Source organism: Entelurus aequoreus, linkage group LG23 (genome assembly GCF_033978785.1).
Source record: "Entelurus aequoreus isolate RoL-2023_Sb linkage group LG23, RoL_Eaeq_v1.1, whole genome shotgun sequence".
NCBI lineage: Eukaryota > Metazoa > Chordata > Actinopteri > Syngnathiformes > Syngnathidae > Entelurus > Entelurus aequoreus.
The window spans coordinates 29,003,500-29,018,667 of NC_084753.1; the positions used below are offsets into that span (position 1 = coordinate 29,003,500).

Below are 15,168 nucleotides of genomic sequence, written 5' to 3' on the forward strand. Positions count from 1 at the left end.
GATGGATGGCTGGATGGACGTTTAAAACAAAACTGTTATTATTAATTAGTAAGTATACATTTGTTGAGCCTTTTTAGAGAAAATCATATCATTGTAGTAAATTATGCAAATTACTCGATGATGTCATGATAGCCACGCCCCCACCGCCACAGGTATCTTGGCAGTTTATGGGAAACACTGTCTTATATGTGTTCCCCCACACTTCCACACAGTAGCTGATATATGGCAATATAAGTGCACAATACAATATACGCATTGCCCTATAATCCAACACATATTTTACCTTATTTAATATAAAAATACTCTTAGACATCTTCCTCCGTACATGTGCAATATGAGATTTCCATGTCAGACCGTCATCCAGTATCAGTCCTAAAAATCTAAGTTCAGAAACCCTTTCAATATCAATTCCATCTATTGACAGTTTGATCGTTTCCTCCCTTTTCCTCTTACAAAAAAATCATAAACTTTGTTTTTTTTACATTTAATGATAATTTAATGACATCAAACCATCTCTTAAGTTTAATAATTTCCTGTTCAATAATGTTTGATAACGCTTTTAAGTCATGTCCCGAACTATAAAAGTTGGTGTCGTCCGCAAATAATACACATTTCAACAACTTTGATACCTCTCAAATATCATTAATATATAAAATAAACAATTTTGGTCCCAAAACCGAACCTTGTGGAATTCCACATTCAATCCTCATTTGTTCAGATGTATTACCCACAAAATCCACAAACTCTTGTCTATTATCTAAATAACTTCTTAGCCAGTCTAAAACTACTCTCACACCAAATGAATGCAACTTGGACAATAATATATGATTGAATAGGAATAGTTTTTTGATCAGATATATATCTTTTTTTATAGTTTATCGCTGGCTGTACCACATGTTATGAGAAGCAGTTCAGTTCAGTTTCAGTTTATTTGGAACATGCATACGATACAGTGATCAGCTGAAGACATGTAGTTCTTTGTTAAGGTTTAAAGGCCTACTGAAAGCCACTACTACCGACCACGCAGTCTGATAGTTTATATATCAATGATGAAATCTTAACATTGCATCACATGCCAATACGGCCGGGTTAACTTATAAAATGCAATTTTAATATTCCCGCGAAATATCCGGCTGAAAACGTCTCGGTATGATGACGTTTGCGCGTGACGTCAATGGTTGAAGCGGAAGTATTCGGACACATTGTACCTCAATACAAACCGCTCTGTTTTCATCGCAAAATTCCACAGTGTTCTGGACATCTGTGTTGGTGAATCTTTTGCAATTTGTTTAATGAACAATGGAGACTGCAAAGAAGAAAGCTGTAGGTGGGATCTGTGTATTAGCGGCTGGCTGCAGCCACACAACCAGGAGGACTTTGACTTGGATAGCAGACGCGCTATCCGACGCTAGCCGCCGACCGCATCGATGATCGGGTAAAGTCCTTCGTCGCGCCGTCGATCGCTGGAACGCAGGTGAGCACAGGTGTTGATGAGCAGATGAGGGCTAGCGTAGGTGGAGCGCTAATGTTTTTATCATAGCTCTGACGAGGTCCCGTAGCTAAGTTAGCTTCAATGGCGTCATTAGCAACAGCATTGCTAGGCTTCGACAGGCGGCACAGCATTAACCGTGTAGTTACAGTTCCAGTGTTTGGTTCGGTGTCTCCTGATAGTAGTATTGTTGATCTTCTGTCTATCCTTCCAGTCAGGGGCTTATTTCTTTTGTTTGTATCTGCATTTAAGCACGATGCTATCACGTTAGCTCCGTAGCTAAAGCGCTTCACCGATGTATTGTCGTGGAGATAAAAGTCACTGTGAATGTCCATTTTGCGTTCTCGACTCTCATTTTCAAGAGGATATAGTATCCGAGGTGGTTTAAAATACAAATCCGTGATCCACAATAGAAAAAGGAGAAAGTGTGGAATCCAATGAGCCAGCTTGTACCTAAGTTACGGTCAGAGCGAAAAAAGATACGTCCTGCACTGCACTCTAGTCCTTCACTCTCACGTTACTCATCCACGAATCTTTCATCCTGGCTCAAATTAATGGGGTAATCGTCGCTTTCTCTGTCCGAATCGCTCTCGCTGCTGATGTAAATAATGGGGAAATGTGAGGAGCCCTTCAACCTGCGACGTCACGCTACTTCCGGTACAAGCAAGGCTTTTTTTTTTCAGCGACCAAAAGTTGCGAACTTTATCGTCGATGTTCTCTACTAAATCCTTTCAGCAAAAATATGGCAATATCGCGAAATGATCAAGTATGACACATAGAATGGATCTGCTATCCCCGTTTAAATAAAAAAAATTAATTTCAGTAGGCCTTTAAGAAAACCTTGAAAGGTGAAATAATTGAAAATTATAATATATAGTAACAATTAATTTCATCCCATTGATTTTTTTTTAACGTTGATGTTCCAGGCAATCACATTTTCAGGGAATGTATAGGATAGGCAAATATAAGCTTTGGGTTCAGCCTATTACTTTTTCGGTCGTTCTTTTTCTTTTCCTTTCTTTTTGTGTGTAAATGATTGTTAAATATGTCTAATCTGTACTGTCAAACTGGTCACACAAAATGCTTGACAGTTGATTATATGACCGAAATAAACTTATTTCATTCATTCATTCATGCAATCAATGTAATGCATCACATATTTCCAGTTGTTTCATTACAGCACGTCCGAAAAGGAGTAGGAAGGAGCTGAGTTTATGTAATCCTACCCCTTTTCACACCATAGCAATTTTATCCCATTTCCTTTTTCTCTGTAACAGAACAGTGAATAAATAATAAATACATAATATACCACAGTAAGTAAACAAAAATAAAGACATAAATAATCTTTATCTCAAAAAAATCTTTGTGCGTTTAATCCGATTCCTGGGGAGATTAATCAATTCAGAACCAATTCTAGATTCAAACCGATTCTCGCAATGTATTATGTTATGTCGTATAATAATTATAATGAAACTCTTTCAAATCAGGTTACTGGTGAGAAAAGCTCATTCTGGGCGCATGGAGATGGCGTAAAAACGTTTCGATTTTTATGAAAAAAACCTAATATTGATAATAGAAAATGATGTAACGATTTAGAATTCGGGTGAATGATATTCGATTATTTTTGCGTGCACTGAATGCGAAATGGCAGTTGAACGGCGCCGCAGTTTGTCAATCCCACCGCCGTTCTGTTGCGGCTTCGTCTAGCAGCAAAATAGCGCAGGGGTTTTCCTGGCTCAAATTGAAGCAGTTGTGGTACAATTCTGGCCATGCGGCAAAATTTTAACGCAAAATTTTTTTAAATTTTTTTTTTGTTCAATTTACTGTAGAGATCTATAAACGATTTCTATGAGCCGTGAATGTCATTCAGGGTCCTCTTGATGACGCAACATCCCTCTCTCACGGCTCGTTTTACTTGCTTTCCTCGCGTTCATCCAATCAGCAGCCAGGACACATTCACTGTCTCACAGACAGTCGGAAATTATGGAACTCTCATCAATAATGCACATTTAATCTAAAAGAGGTCAACAAGGAAATATATTCATGAAATACCGGTGTATTAGGAACATTTGGGTATGCTATTGCTTCTAGATATTACTAGATAACATCAGACTTGGTGGAAAAAACAAGTCTTTAAAAGCAAATGATTGTTTACAAACTTTTTGATGTTTTTCATTCTCCTCAGGTTGTCAACCTCCTGATGGGAATTCTGCTAACAGTTGCTGCGACCCATCCAGGAAGTGTTCCCTCCGTCAACTTGCAGTATGCAGTTATTGACCATTACCTAACATCTGATCGGATGTCAGGTAGGTTTAGATAAGTCAGTGTAGATATTAATTATTAGGCACATTAGGGATGGGCAATATGTCCTCAAATCTATATGGCGACATATTAATGGTATCTTCTTGCGATAACGATATATATCACAATATATAATTTGACATATAAATGATAGTGCAAGCATTTCAAAACAGGTTGAACAGGCTAATATGTAACATATTGTATAATTTTTTCTGTTTGAATTCTTTTCTCAGAACTGTTATTAATCTGCTTTCTGATTTACTGGTAATATCTGGTTACTTTCTGCTGTAACCCAAATCCATCTACACTTTTCTTAAAGTGTAATAAGTACTTATTTGTTAGTTGTATGGCTACCTTGGTTGTGGGTGATACTACAAATTTGGGTGTCGTTTTAATTGATGATATGGAGATAGAAAGGGTGTATTCAACAACATGTTTGGGAAATCTATATAGATGATAAATTAAATTCACTGCAAAAAGTCACTGTTCAAAAACAAGAAGGAAAAAAATACAAAAATTAGGGGTATTTTTCTTGAACTAAGCAAAATTATCTGCCAATAGAACAAGAAAATTTGGCTTGTCAAGACTTTCCAATAACAAGTAAAATTAGCTAACCTCAATGAACCCAAAAATACCTTAACATAAGTATATTCTCACTAATAACAAGTGCACTTTTCTTGGTAGAAAAAAAAAGAGACCTTTTTGCTCAATATCCGGACAACAAGTGTCCTCTACAATAGACATGTATTTTGTCAAAGTTACAGAGGTTGTTTTTTTTGGCGAAAAAGCTAGTCAAAGATCATCTATATCAGTGGTTCTCAAATGGGGGTACGCGTACCCCTGGGGGTACCTGAAGGTATACCAAGGGGTACGTGAGATTTTTTTGAAAATACGTATTCTAAAAATAGCAACAATTCAAAAATCTTTTATAAATATGTTTATTGAATAATACTTCAACAAAATATGAATGTAAGTTCATAAACTGAACATCAAATCAAGTAGGCTATTCCATTCATTACCATAAACCCAGAGTTTCCCCCATGCCATGATGGTTTGACCCTCACTAAAATGTCTGTCAAAAAGAACTGTGAAAAGAAATGCAACAATGCAATATTCAATGTTGACAGCTAGATTTTTTTTGGACATGTTCCATAAATATTGATGTTAAAGATTTATTTTTTTGTGAAGAACTGTTCAGAATTAAGTTCATGAATCCAGATGGATCTCTATTACAATCCTGAAAGAGGGCACTTTAAGTTGATGATTTCTTCTATGTGTAGAAATCTTTATTTATAATTGAATCACTTGTTTATTTTTCAACAAGTTTTTAGTTATTTTTACATCTTTTTTTCCAAATAGTTCAAGAAAGACCACTACAAATGAGCAATATTTTGCACTGTTATACAATTTAATAAATCAGAAACTGATGACATAGTGCTGTATTTTACTTCTTTATCTCTTTTTTTCAACCAAAAATGCTTCGCTCTGATTAGGGGGTACTTGAATTAAAAAAATGTTCACAGGGGGTACATCACTGAAAAAAGGTTGAGAACCACTGATCTATATGACAGCACTCTCGTGTTTTTAAGAATCTGCTGCAAAAATGTGAGTCTCTTACATGTTTTTTTTTTTTTAACTGAACCTGCAGGCCACCAGTTGAATAGCCCACGTAATGAAATAGTGGACCTAAAATGGAACCTTGAGGAACACCACTAGTATAACTAAATCAGTTGAACAAAGGACTACACTGCAAAAAATCAGCGTTCAAAAACAAGAAAAAAAATACAAAATTTAGGGGTTATTTTATTTAAACTAAGCAAAAATTCGATGAACCCAAAAAATACCTTAAAATAAGTATATTCTCACTAATAACAAGCGCATTTTTCTTGGTAGAAAAAAAAGTGACCTTTTTGCTCAATATGTTGAAAAATATTCTTAAATGAAGTAAATGCTAGTGCCATTATCTTGACATAATGATATGCGCTCGCATCGTGATTTTTTATTTTCATGCTTGAAGTAAGAAAGGATTACTTTAAAAAAGTAGTTTTATACTTGTGAGTGTTGATGACACAGCTTTGCAACAGTTGATATTCTAGTTTCAAGCATGTTTTACTCAATATAGGTCATCAAATCTCAGCTACAAGCTGTAATATCTTTCTGAGATCATTTAGGACCAAAACCCTTAAAGGCCTACTGAAATGATTTTTTTTTTATTTAAACGGGGATAGCAGATCCATTCTATGTGTCATACTTGATCATTTCGCGATATTGCCATATTTTTGCTGAAAGGATTTAGTAGAGAACATCGACGATAAAGTTCGCAACTTTTGGTCTCTGATAAAAAAAAGCCTTGCCTGTACCGGAAGTAGGGTGACGTCGCAGGTTGAAGAGTTCCTCACATTTCCCCATTGTTTAGACCAGCAGCGATAGCGATTCGGACCGAGAAAGCGACGATTACCCCATTCATTTGAGCCAGGATAAAAGATTCGTGGATGAGGAACGTGAGAGTGAAGGACTAGAGTGCAGTGCAGGACGCATCTTTTTTCGCTCTGACTGTAACTTGGGTACAAGCTGGCTCATTGGATTCCACACTTTCTCCTTTTTCTATTGTGGATCACGGATTTGTATTTTAAACCACCTCGGATACTATATCCTCTTGAAAATGAGAGTCGAGAACGCGAAATGGACATTCACGGTGACTTTTATCTCCACGACAATACATCGGTGAAGCTCTTTAGCTACGGAGCTAACGTGATAGCATCCTGCTTAAATGAGGATAGAAACAAAATAAATAAGCCCCTGACTGGAAGGATAGACAGCAGATCAACAATACTACTATCAGGAGACACTGAACCAAACACTGGACCTGTAACCACACGGTTAATGCTGTGCTGCCTGGCGAAGCCTAGCAATGCTGTTGCTATCGACGCCATTGAAGCTAACTTAGCTACGGGACCTCGTCAGAGGTATGATAAAAACATTAGCGCTCCACCTACGCCAGTCCTCATCTGCTCATCAACACCCGTGCTCACCTGCGTTCCAGCTATCGACGGCGCGACGAAGGACTTCACCCGATCATCGATGCGGTCGGCGGCTAGCGCCGGATAGCGCGTCTGCTATCCTCAAAGTCCTCCTGGTTGTGTTGCTGCAGCCAGCCGCTAATACACCGATCTCACCTGCAGCTTTCTTCTTTGTAGTCTCCATTGTTCATTAAACAAATTGCAAAAGATTCACCAACACAGATGTCCAGAATACTGTGGAATTTGGCGATGAAAAAATAGCTGTTTGTATTGGGATACAATGTGTCCGAATACTTCTGCTTCAACCATCGACGTCACGCGCATACGTCATCATACATAGACGTTTTCAACCGGAAGTTTCGCGGGAAATTTAAAATTGCACTTTATAAGTTAACCCGGCCGTATTGGCATGTGTTGCAATGTTAAGATTTCATCATTGATGTATAAACTATCAGACTGCGTGGTCGGTTTCAGTAGGCCTTTGAAACAAGTAAAACACTCATAATGTAAAATCTGCCTACTGAGAAAATTTTCTTATCTGACAGAAAATGAGCAAATATCACCCTTATTTGAGATATTTAATTTTGCTTAGATTTCAGTTTTTGCAGTGTTGGAAACTGTACATAAATATACTCAAGACAAAGATGGCAAAAAATATTGCCATGTTACATAAAATTTTAAACTCTATAAATCAAAAGGCTCTTAACATGTTATATAATTCTTTCGTACTCCCATATCTTAATTATTGTGTTGAAATCTGGGGTAACAATTATAAATCAAACATCAACTCTATGTTCTTACTTCAAAAGAAAGCCATTAGAATTGTAAATTATGCAGATTATCATGACTATACCAATGCTCTGTTTATTAAATTAAAAACATTAAAACTGCACGATCTTGTTGACCTCAACACTGTTATTGTCACGTACAAAGCTCATAACCACATGCTGCCTGGGTGTCTGCAGGAGAGGTTCAAACCCAGGGAGAGTCCCTATGACCTCAGACGTTCAGCTGTCTTTCAGAAAGCAAACATAAGAATGATCTTAAAAAGTAGATGTGTTTCTGTCAGGGGGGTTCATCTGTGGAACAGCTTGGATGATTCCTTCAAATGTTCCAGTTCCATTCACACATTTAAAAAACACTTTACGCCCAATGTCTTGGAAAAATATATCACTCTTAAATCAACACAGTATTTAATACTATGATTATTGTTGATTACAAACTAAATGTGGGATATAAATAATAATGGAAGTGTTTGTATATAGTATATAATTGGTGCAAAGGATTAACTAACACGTGTACAACAGGGTTTCCCATACATTCATTTATTTGTGGCGGCCCGCCACGAAAGAATTACGTCCGCCACAAATAAAAAAAATTAAATAAAAAAAATATATATTTTATTTTTTTATTTTTTTTTTGTCCTCTCCAGCTTCTCAGGCAAATCATATAGTTGATGTAGATGCCTATATCGGCTGTTCAGATTTTTACTTTACAAAACAGAAGTGTAGGATACTTCTCTTGTTGCCTTATTTTGAGACACTTGTGATTTAGGGCTATTTAAATAAACATTGATTGATTGATTGATTGATTTCTTGTATTTGACTTTATTAAATGTATTTATACTAGAAACACAACATGTGTATATAACAAAGGGCGCAAAGTCTGCAGGCAGTAGGAAACATGGTTAAGTGTAGGGAGTAAAACTGATGGCAGTCTAAGGTTCAAAATTTTTGGAGCTCTTTGTTCAGTGGATCAGATGTTTGATGAAGCTCTGTGTCTATCTACCACCACTACTGTTTTATGTTTATTTGTTACTGACTGTGGCAGGACACCTCTGCCTCTGTTTCACTTTATGTTGCTGGTAAATAATATGGTTGTAGTAGTAGGCTAAAGTTAAATTACTTAGTATGCACTAGTTAAAGGGGCAGAGCTTTGAGACATTTTAGCTTTTATATTTTATAAGATATATTTTTTGTAAGAACCACAATTAATAAATATATTTGAACTTATTGTTCAAATCTGTATATAAATATGTACATAAAGTGTTGTAATTATATTGTAAAATGGATGGATGGATGGATGGATGGATGGATGGATGGATGGATGGATGGATGGATGGATGGACGTTTAAAATAAAACTGTTATTATTAATGAGTAAGTATAAATTTTTTGAGCCTTTTTAGAGAAAATCAAATCATTGTAGTAAATTATGCAAATTACTCGATGATGTCATGGTGACTACGCCCATAGCCACGCCCATAGCCACGGCCCCACCGCCACAGGTATCTTGGCAGTTTATGGGAAACACTGTACAAGGATATTTCACATGTCTTTACTGTGTATATAGTTTAACTGTGTTTATGTTGTGTACAAGGTGTATTTATAATATGTTGTGCAAAGGAAATTTTATATTTTTTGGAAGCTCATCTTGTATTTGACATTGTTTATAGGGTTAGGCGCAATAAAGTTAAAGTTAAAGTACCAATGATTGTCACACACACTATAAGTGTTCACTTTCAGCCTAAACCTTTCAGTCTGCAACATTTTCAATTTATGAATGTACTGTTTGTTTATGTAAAACTGTTTTGTTTATTTTGTTGACCACTGACCGAAGAAATAATAAACTAAACTAATAAACTAAATACCAAGTAGTTTAAAACAATACCAATGTTAACAAAAAGAAAATTCTGAATCATTGCATGATTCCATTTTTGATCACAACTGTAATCTGACAAAAACACAGGCTGGTGGTGTAACAATATCAATTAATGTCATTATTATATTTCCTTATTCCCTTTTATTGCGTACGCATGTGTAATAAAATCAATATTGCGAAAAAGCTAAACTACAATTGGCTTTTATTTACTTTAAAGGCCTACTGAAAGCCACTACTACCAACCACGCAGTCTGATAGTTTATATATCAATGATGAAATCTTAACATTGCAACACATGCCAATACGACCGGGTTAACTTATAAAGTGCAATTTTAAAATTCCCGCCACACTTCCGGTTGAAAAACTCCTTTGGATATGATTTATGCGCGTGACGTCACAAAAGCAACGGAAGTGGTTGGACCCCATCGGACCCGATAGAAAAGCCTCTTGTTTTCTTCGACAAAATTCCACATTATTCTGGACATCTGTGTTGGTGAATCTTTTGCAATTTGTTTAATGAACAATGGAGACTGCAAAGAAGAACGTTGTAGGTGGGATCGATCGGTGTCTTAGCGGCTAAGTACAATACTGTAATATCTGTGATATTTGCATTAGTGTACTGTCTTTAAGGGTTTGGGGAACGCGCATGCGGGAGTGAGTTGGCGGAGAACTTGTGTGTGTGAGCGTGAGTTTTGGCTAACAGCAGCTCGTGTATGTGTGTGCGTTACTTTTTGAACTACAACCAGTTACCGCTTTTTAATAAAGCGATTGAGCAGCGCATCCTCGTCTGTGTGACTCCTTCTCCACTGCGGAGCATTACAATACTTACAGCAACACAACAAGGACTACTTACTACGCCTAGCCGATGCTTGCCGCCAAACCCACGGATGAAGTCCTTCGTCGTGCCGTTGATCGCTGGAATGCAGGTGAGCACGGCTGTTGATGGGTTTCTATCTTCATTTGAGAACGATGCTACGCGCTAGCTCAGTAGCTAAGTGTGTTATCTTGGAGATAAGTCACTTTAAATGTCCATTTCGCGTGCTCGACTCTCATTTTCAAGAGGATATAGTATCCGAGGTGGTTTACAATACAAATCCGTGATTCACAATAGAAAAAGGAGAGAGTACATAGTTCTGTGAGGTCTGGTTGCTAAGTTAGCTTCAATGGCGTCGTTAGCACAGCATTGTTAACCTTCGCCAGCCTGGAAAGCATTAACCGTGTATTTACATGTCCACGGTTTAATAGTATTGTTGATTTTCTATCTATCCTGCCAGTCAGGGGTTTATTTATTTTGTTTCTATCTTCATTTGAGAACGATGCTATCGTGCTAGCTCAGTAGCTAAGTGTGTCACCGATGTATTGTCTTGGAGATAAGTCACTTTAAATGTCCATTTCACGTGCTCGACTCTCATTTTCAAGAGGATATAGTATCCGAGGTGGTTTAAAATACAAATCCGTGATTCACAATAGAAAAAGGAGAGAGTACATAGTTCTGTGAGGTCTGGTTGCTAAGTTAGCTTCAATGGCGTCGTTAGCACAGCATTGTTAACCTTCGCCAGCCTGGAAAGCATTAACCGTGTATTTACATGTCCACGGTTTAATAGTATTGTTGATTTTCTATCTATCCTTCCAGTCAGGGGTTTATTTTTTTTGTTTCTATATGCAGTTAAAGCACGATGCTATCACGTTAGCTCGTAGCTAAAGCATTTCGCCGATGTATTGTCGTGGAGATAAAAGGCACTGAATGTCCATTTCGCGTTCTCGACTCTCATTTTCAAGAGGATATAGTATCCGAGGTGGTTTAAAATACAAATCCGTGATCCACAATAGAAAAAGGAGAGTGTGGAATCCAATGAGCCAGCTTGTACCTAAGTTACGGTCAGAGCGAAAAAAGATACGTCCATCACTGCCTCTCAAGTCGTTCACTGTAACGTTCCTCATCTACGAATCTTTCATCCTCGCTCAAATTAATGGGGTAATCATCACTTTCTCGGTCCGAATCTCTCTCGCTCCATTGTAAACAATGGGGAATTGTGAGGAATACTAGCTCCTGTGACGTCACGCTACTTCCGGTACAGGCAAGGCTTTTTTTTATCAGCGAGCAAAAGTTGCGAACTTTATCGTCGATTTTCTCTACTAAATCCTTTCAGCAAAAATATGGCAATATCGCGAAATGATCAAGTATGACACATAGAATGGATCTGCTATTCCCGTTTTAAAAGAAATAAAAAATTTCAGTAGGCCTTTAAACGTTACAGTTTAACAACAAATAACTGTTTTGTGATAGCAAAAAAATATCGATCTACAAAACCCAAAACCAGTGAAGTTGGCACATTCTGCAAATCTTGCCGCTTACGTGTCTTTTACGTCCTCATGTTTCCAAGGGCTTATTCGCTGAATTTGCACAAATAATAAATACAACATGAAGATGAAAAGTAATATAACCACATATGCGGTCCTCTCCAAGGTTTCTCATAGTCATTCACATTGACGTCCCACTGGGGTGAGTTTTCCTTGCCCGTATGTGGGCTCTGTACCGAGGATGTCGTTGTGGCTTGTACAGCCCTTTGAGACACTTGTGATTTAGGGCTATATAAATAAACATTGATTGATTGATTGAATATCAATCATATACTAATACTACTCTTGGTGTCGACACCGCCAATTTATGGCTCAATCCGCCCTCGTACTTGTGTACTTTTGGACTGTGACAATGCTAACTGACACACCAACAGTTATTGTTCTATTATTTTCTCTCTAGACTAGGGGTCTCCAACGTTGTCCAGGCCAAGGACCCCCAAACTGATTGAGCGATGGAGCTGCGACCCCCTACTTGTAAACCTTGCAAAAAATAAATAGTTTTATATTAAACTGGTCATAAAGGTACCTTGTTATTGAGCAACACTAAGATATTCAAATAATAGCAGTAGTGCCCATAATAGCTAGCTGGCAAGAAGCGCACTACGCACTAATCGGTAGCTGGCATCCAGTGGGCTAATCGCTAGCTGGCATCAACTAATCCAAAAATCACTAGTTGGCAACGAGCCAACTAACCCCTGAGTACGTACGCTGTTTTACACATGGGTGATCCGTATCAGAGTTTACGTTGTAATTACCAGAATGCATGCATTCAGTATTTTTTTTAATCTTTATTCTTATTTTGTTGTACTTGTATCCCACCAGGGAACGCCGGTGCTGGATTGGCCATTTCTCTGCTGATGGTGACTGTTAGCGCCGTCTTGCTGTATGGAGCCATTACTGTAAGTACACATGTATGTAGCAAACAGCAAAAGCACAAAATTCTGTAGCCAGAACTGTGTTTTTTCTTGTATATTTATCATGTGTGACAGGTTGAAGCTGTGCTTTATATTCAGTGTTGGGACTAACGTGTTACAAAGTAACACCGTTAGTTTCGGCGGTAACTAGTGGTCTAACACGTTATTTTTTATATTCAGTAACTCAGTTACCGTTACTACATGATGCGATACTACGTTATTTTTTATGTAGTATCGGCTAGAAACAGAAGATCTGAGTGTGTTTTATTGGAGCGCTGCGGTGTCGTCCTTCTGATTCTTGTTGTGTCACAAGCCGAAGAAGAGAGACGCACGCTCTGCGTGTGTGTCTGGGTCTGGGTGTGGGTGTGGGGACGGAGGGGGCATGTTTGTGTTTACTTACAACACATCATGGCTGAGCCGCAGTCGAGTTTCTTAACATGGAGATATTCTCACTACTTTTCTTTTGTCGAGCACAAAGAAAAGAACATTTTAGTCAAATGTAAGTTGTGTCTTGGATCAAAGATCCCATCTACTGCCCAAAACAGCAATTCAAATCTGCTGAAACAGCTACAAAAGCAACATGATTCGACAAAGCTAGTAAAGAGAGACACAGACTCCGATGCCACTTCACTTAGGCTTTGTGTATGTCATGTGTGGCTTCCTTGGATGAAGCCAGGTTTACAGCTATGTTGTTATTATGTTGTTTGTTACTTATGTATGTTATGATGCAGCTATTTAAAATAGTTTTGTCAATTTGTTCTGGCCTGAAATAAATTGGCCCTTTGAAACATATCTTTGTCTTTGTGTGTTGTATGTAGACCACATTGCTTAGCAGAGTTCAGTGATGCAAATGCATGTCAAGTTGATCAACAGATTGTATTATTCTCCAGTGCAATAACAGTACTGAAATGAAGGCTAAAAGAGCATTGATGGGAGCTTTAAAAAAAGAAGAAGTAACTAAATAGTTACTTTTTACAGTAACGCATTACTTTTTGGTGTTAGTAACTGAGTTACTTTTGAAATAAAGTAACCAGTAACTGGTTACTGGTTTTCAGTAACTAACCCAACACTGTTTATATTACCGCCCACCCGTGCTTGAAACACCCAGTGCATTTTTAAAAAATCTTCAGTCAAAATAGTGCTACAACTCTAACCCAGCAGGCAGTTAACATACAGTCTGAGGCCCCCTGATTAGGTACACTTACACAATCTAATGAGCTGCGATATATGACTGAACGTGACTAGTTTGTCGGCAATAAAATGTCGCAGACAGTTATATTTGTCGACAAAAACCTCACACATATAAAGTGTTTGGATATTTCCTCTTATTCTTGTTGAAGACGTGAATACCTTGCTCATTTTGCAAAGCGGACCTTGTTTTTAAGGCTGTACATCTGTGATACGCGAGCATTTAAAGCGGAGGCATGATGTCGGACATTTGGACGGAGGATACGGACACAGCCTAGGTAAGAGTGTTAGCTTCTACCTTGCTCGCTGGCTAACAAGTGTGAGACGAAGTTGTGTGAAAAATAACACATTTTTGCCAAAGTCAGGCAGCTAAACGTTGTCTACATCTACAATAAACTCACCTTTGATCAGCACACTACGGACATTAAAAAAGAAGTCAACAAAGACTGTCAGCCATCCGTAAACATAAAGGACTACACGATGCACCTCACCTCCTGTTATTACTGTACCAAAGCATCGTTCAACCCATCCTTCCGTACTGTTCCACATGTTTTTTCACTATGCTTTCTGTAACCAACCGGACCAAACTCACACGCATTACAAACATAGCCGCTAAAATCATCGGCCTACACACACCCAACATTTCAGATCTAAACCACAGGTCCATCATTCAACTGGCAAACACAATAGTCCAGGATATGACTCACCCACTACACCAATACATCATCGCGCTACCATCAGGGCGCAGGTACAGAACTATCAAATTCCGAAGGGCCCGCCTCGGGAGAAGCCTTAACCCTGCAGCTATAGCCGCCCTAAACAGCAGGCCCGGCCGACCTGTCTGACAAGCCTGTAAATGTGTTGGTCATGTATGATGTCTTTTTGTTATTTATGTTCGTGATGTGTAATGTCTATTGTTTAAATGTACGGCAGTGAAAATGAATTTCCCCAACTGGGACCAATAAATCTAAATCAAATCAAATCAAATCAGTTCAAGCACGTTTTAAAGCAGTCAATTTGCAAAGCCGAAAAAAAGGCACTTTAACAAACAGTATTATAAGATTAAACATAGTCTATTAAATATCCAACATTATAAGAATTAATCCAAGATATAATTCTACACATTACACCCCGTTCAGCAACCGTTCTTAAAAACAAATTTTGTTCTTAGGCCCACTTACGAAGTTTTTAAGGAGATTTTTGTATTCACCAATGTTTTCTTAGCTGGGATTTGTT

At 37.9% G+C, this 15,168-nt stretch overlaps 1 protein-coding gene across 1 annotated transcript in view; it reads left to right on the plus strand.

The window, feature by feature from the left end:
- Positions 1 to 15,168, plus strand: part of laptm4a (lysosomal protein transmembrane 4 alpha) — a 40,838-nt gene that overhangs the window by 7,338 nt on the left and 18,332 nt on the right. Inside the window, exons 2-3 of the mRNA XM_062033980.1 lie at positions 3,675 to 3,795; positions 12,653 to 12,729. Of these exons, the coding sequence (XP_061889964.1) occupies positions 3,675 to 3,795; positions 12,653 to 12,729 (198 nt within the window). The remainder of the gene's footprint in view (positions 1 to 3,674; positions 3,796 to 12,652; positions 12,730 to 15,168) is intronic.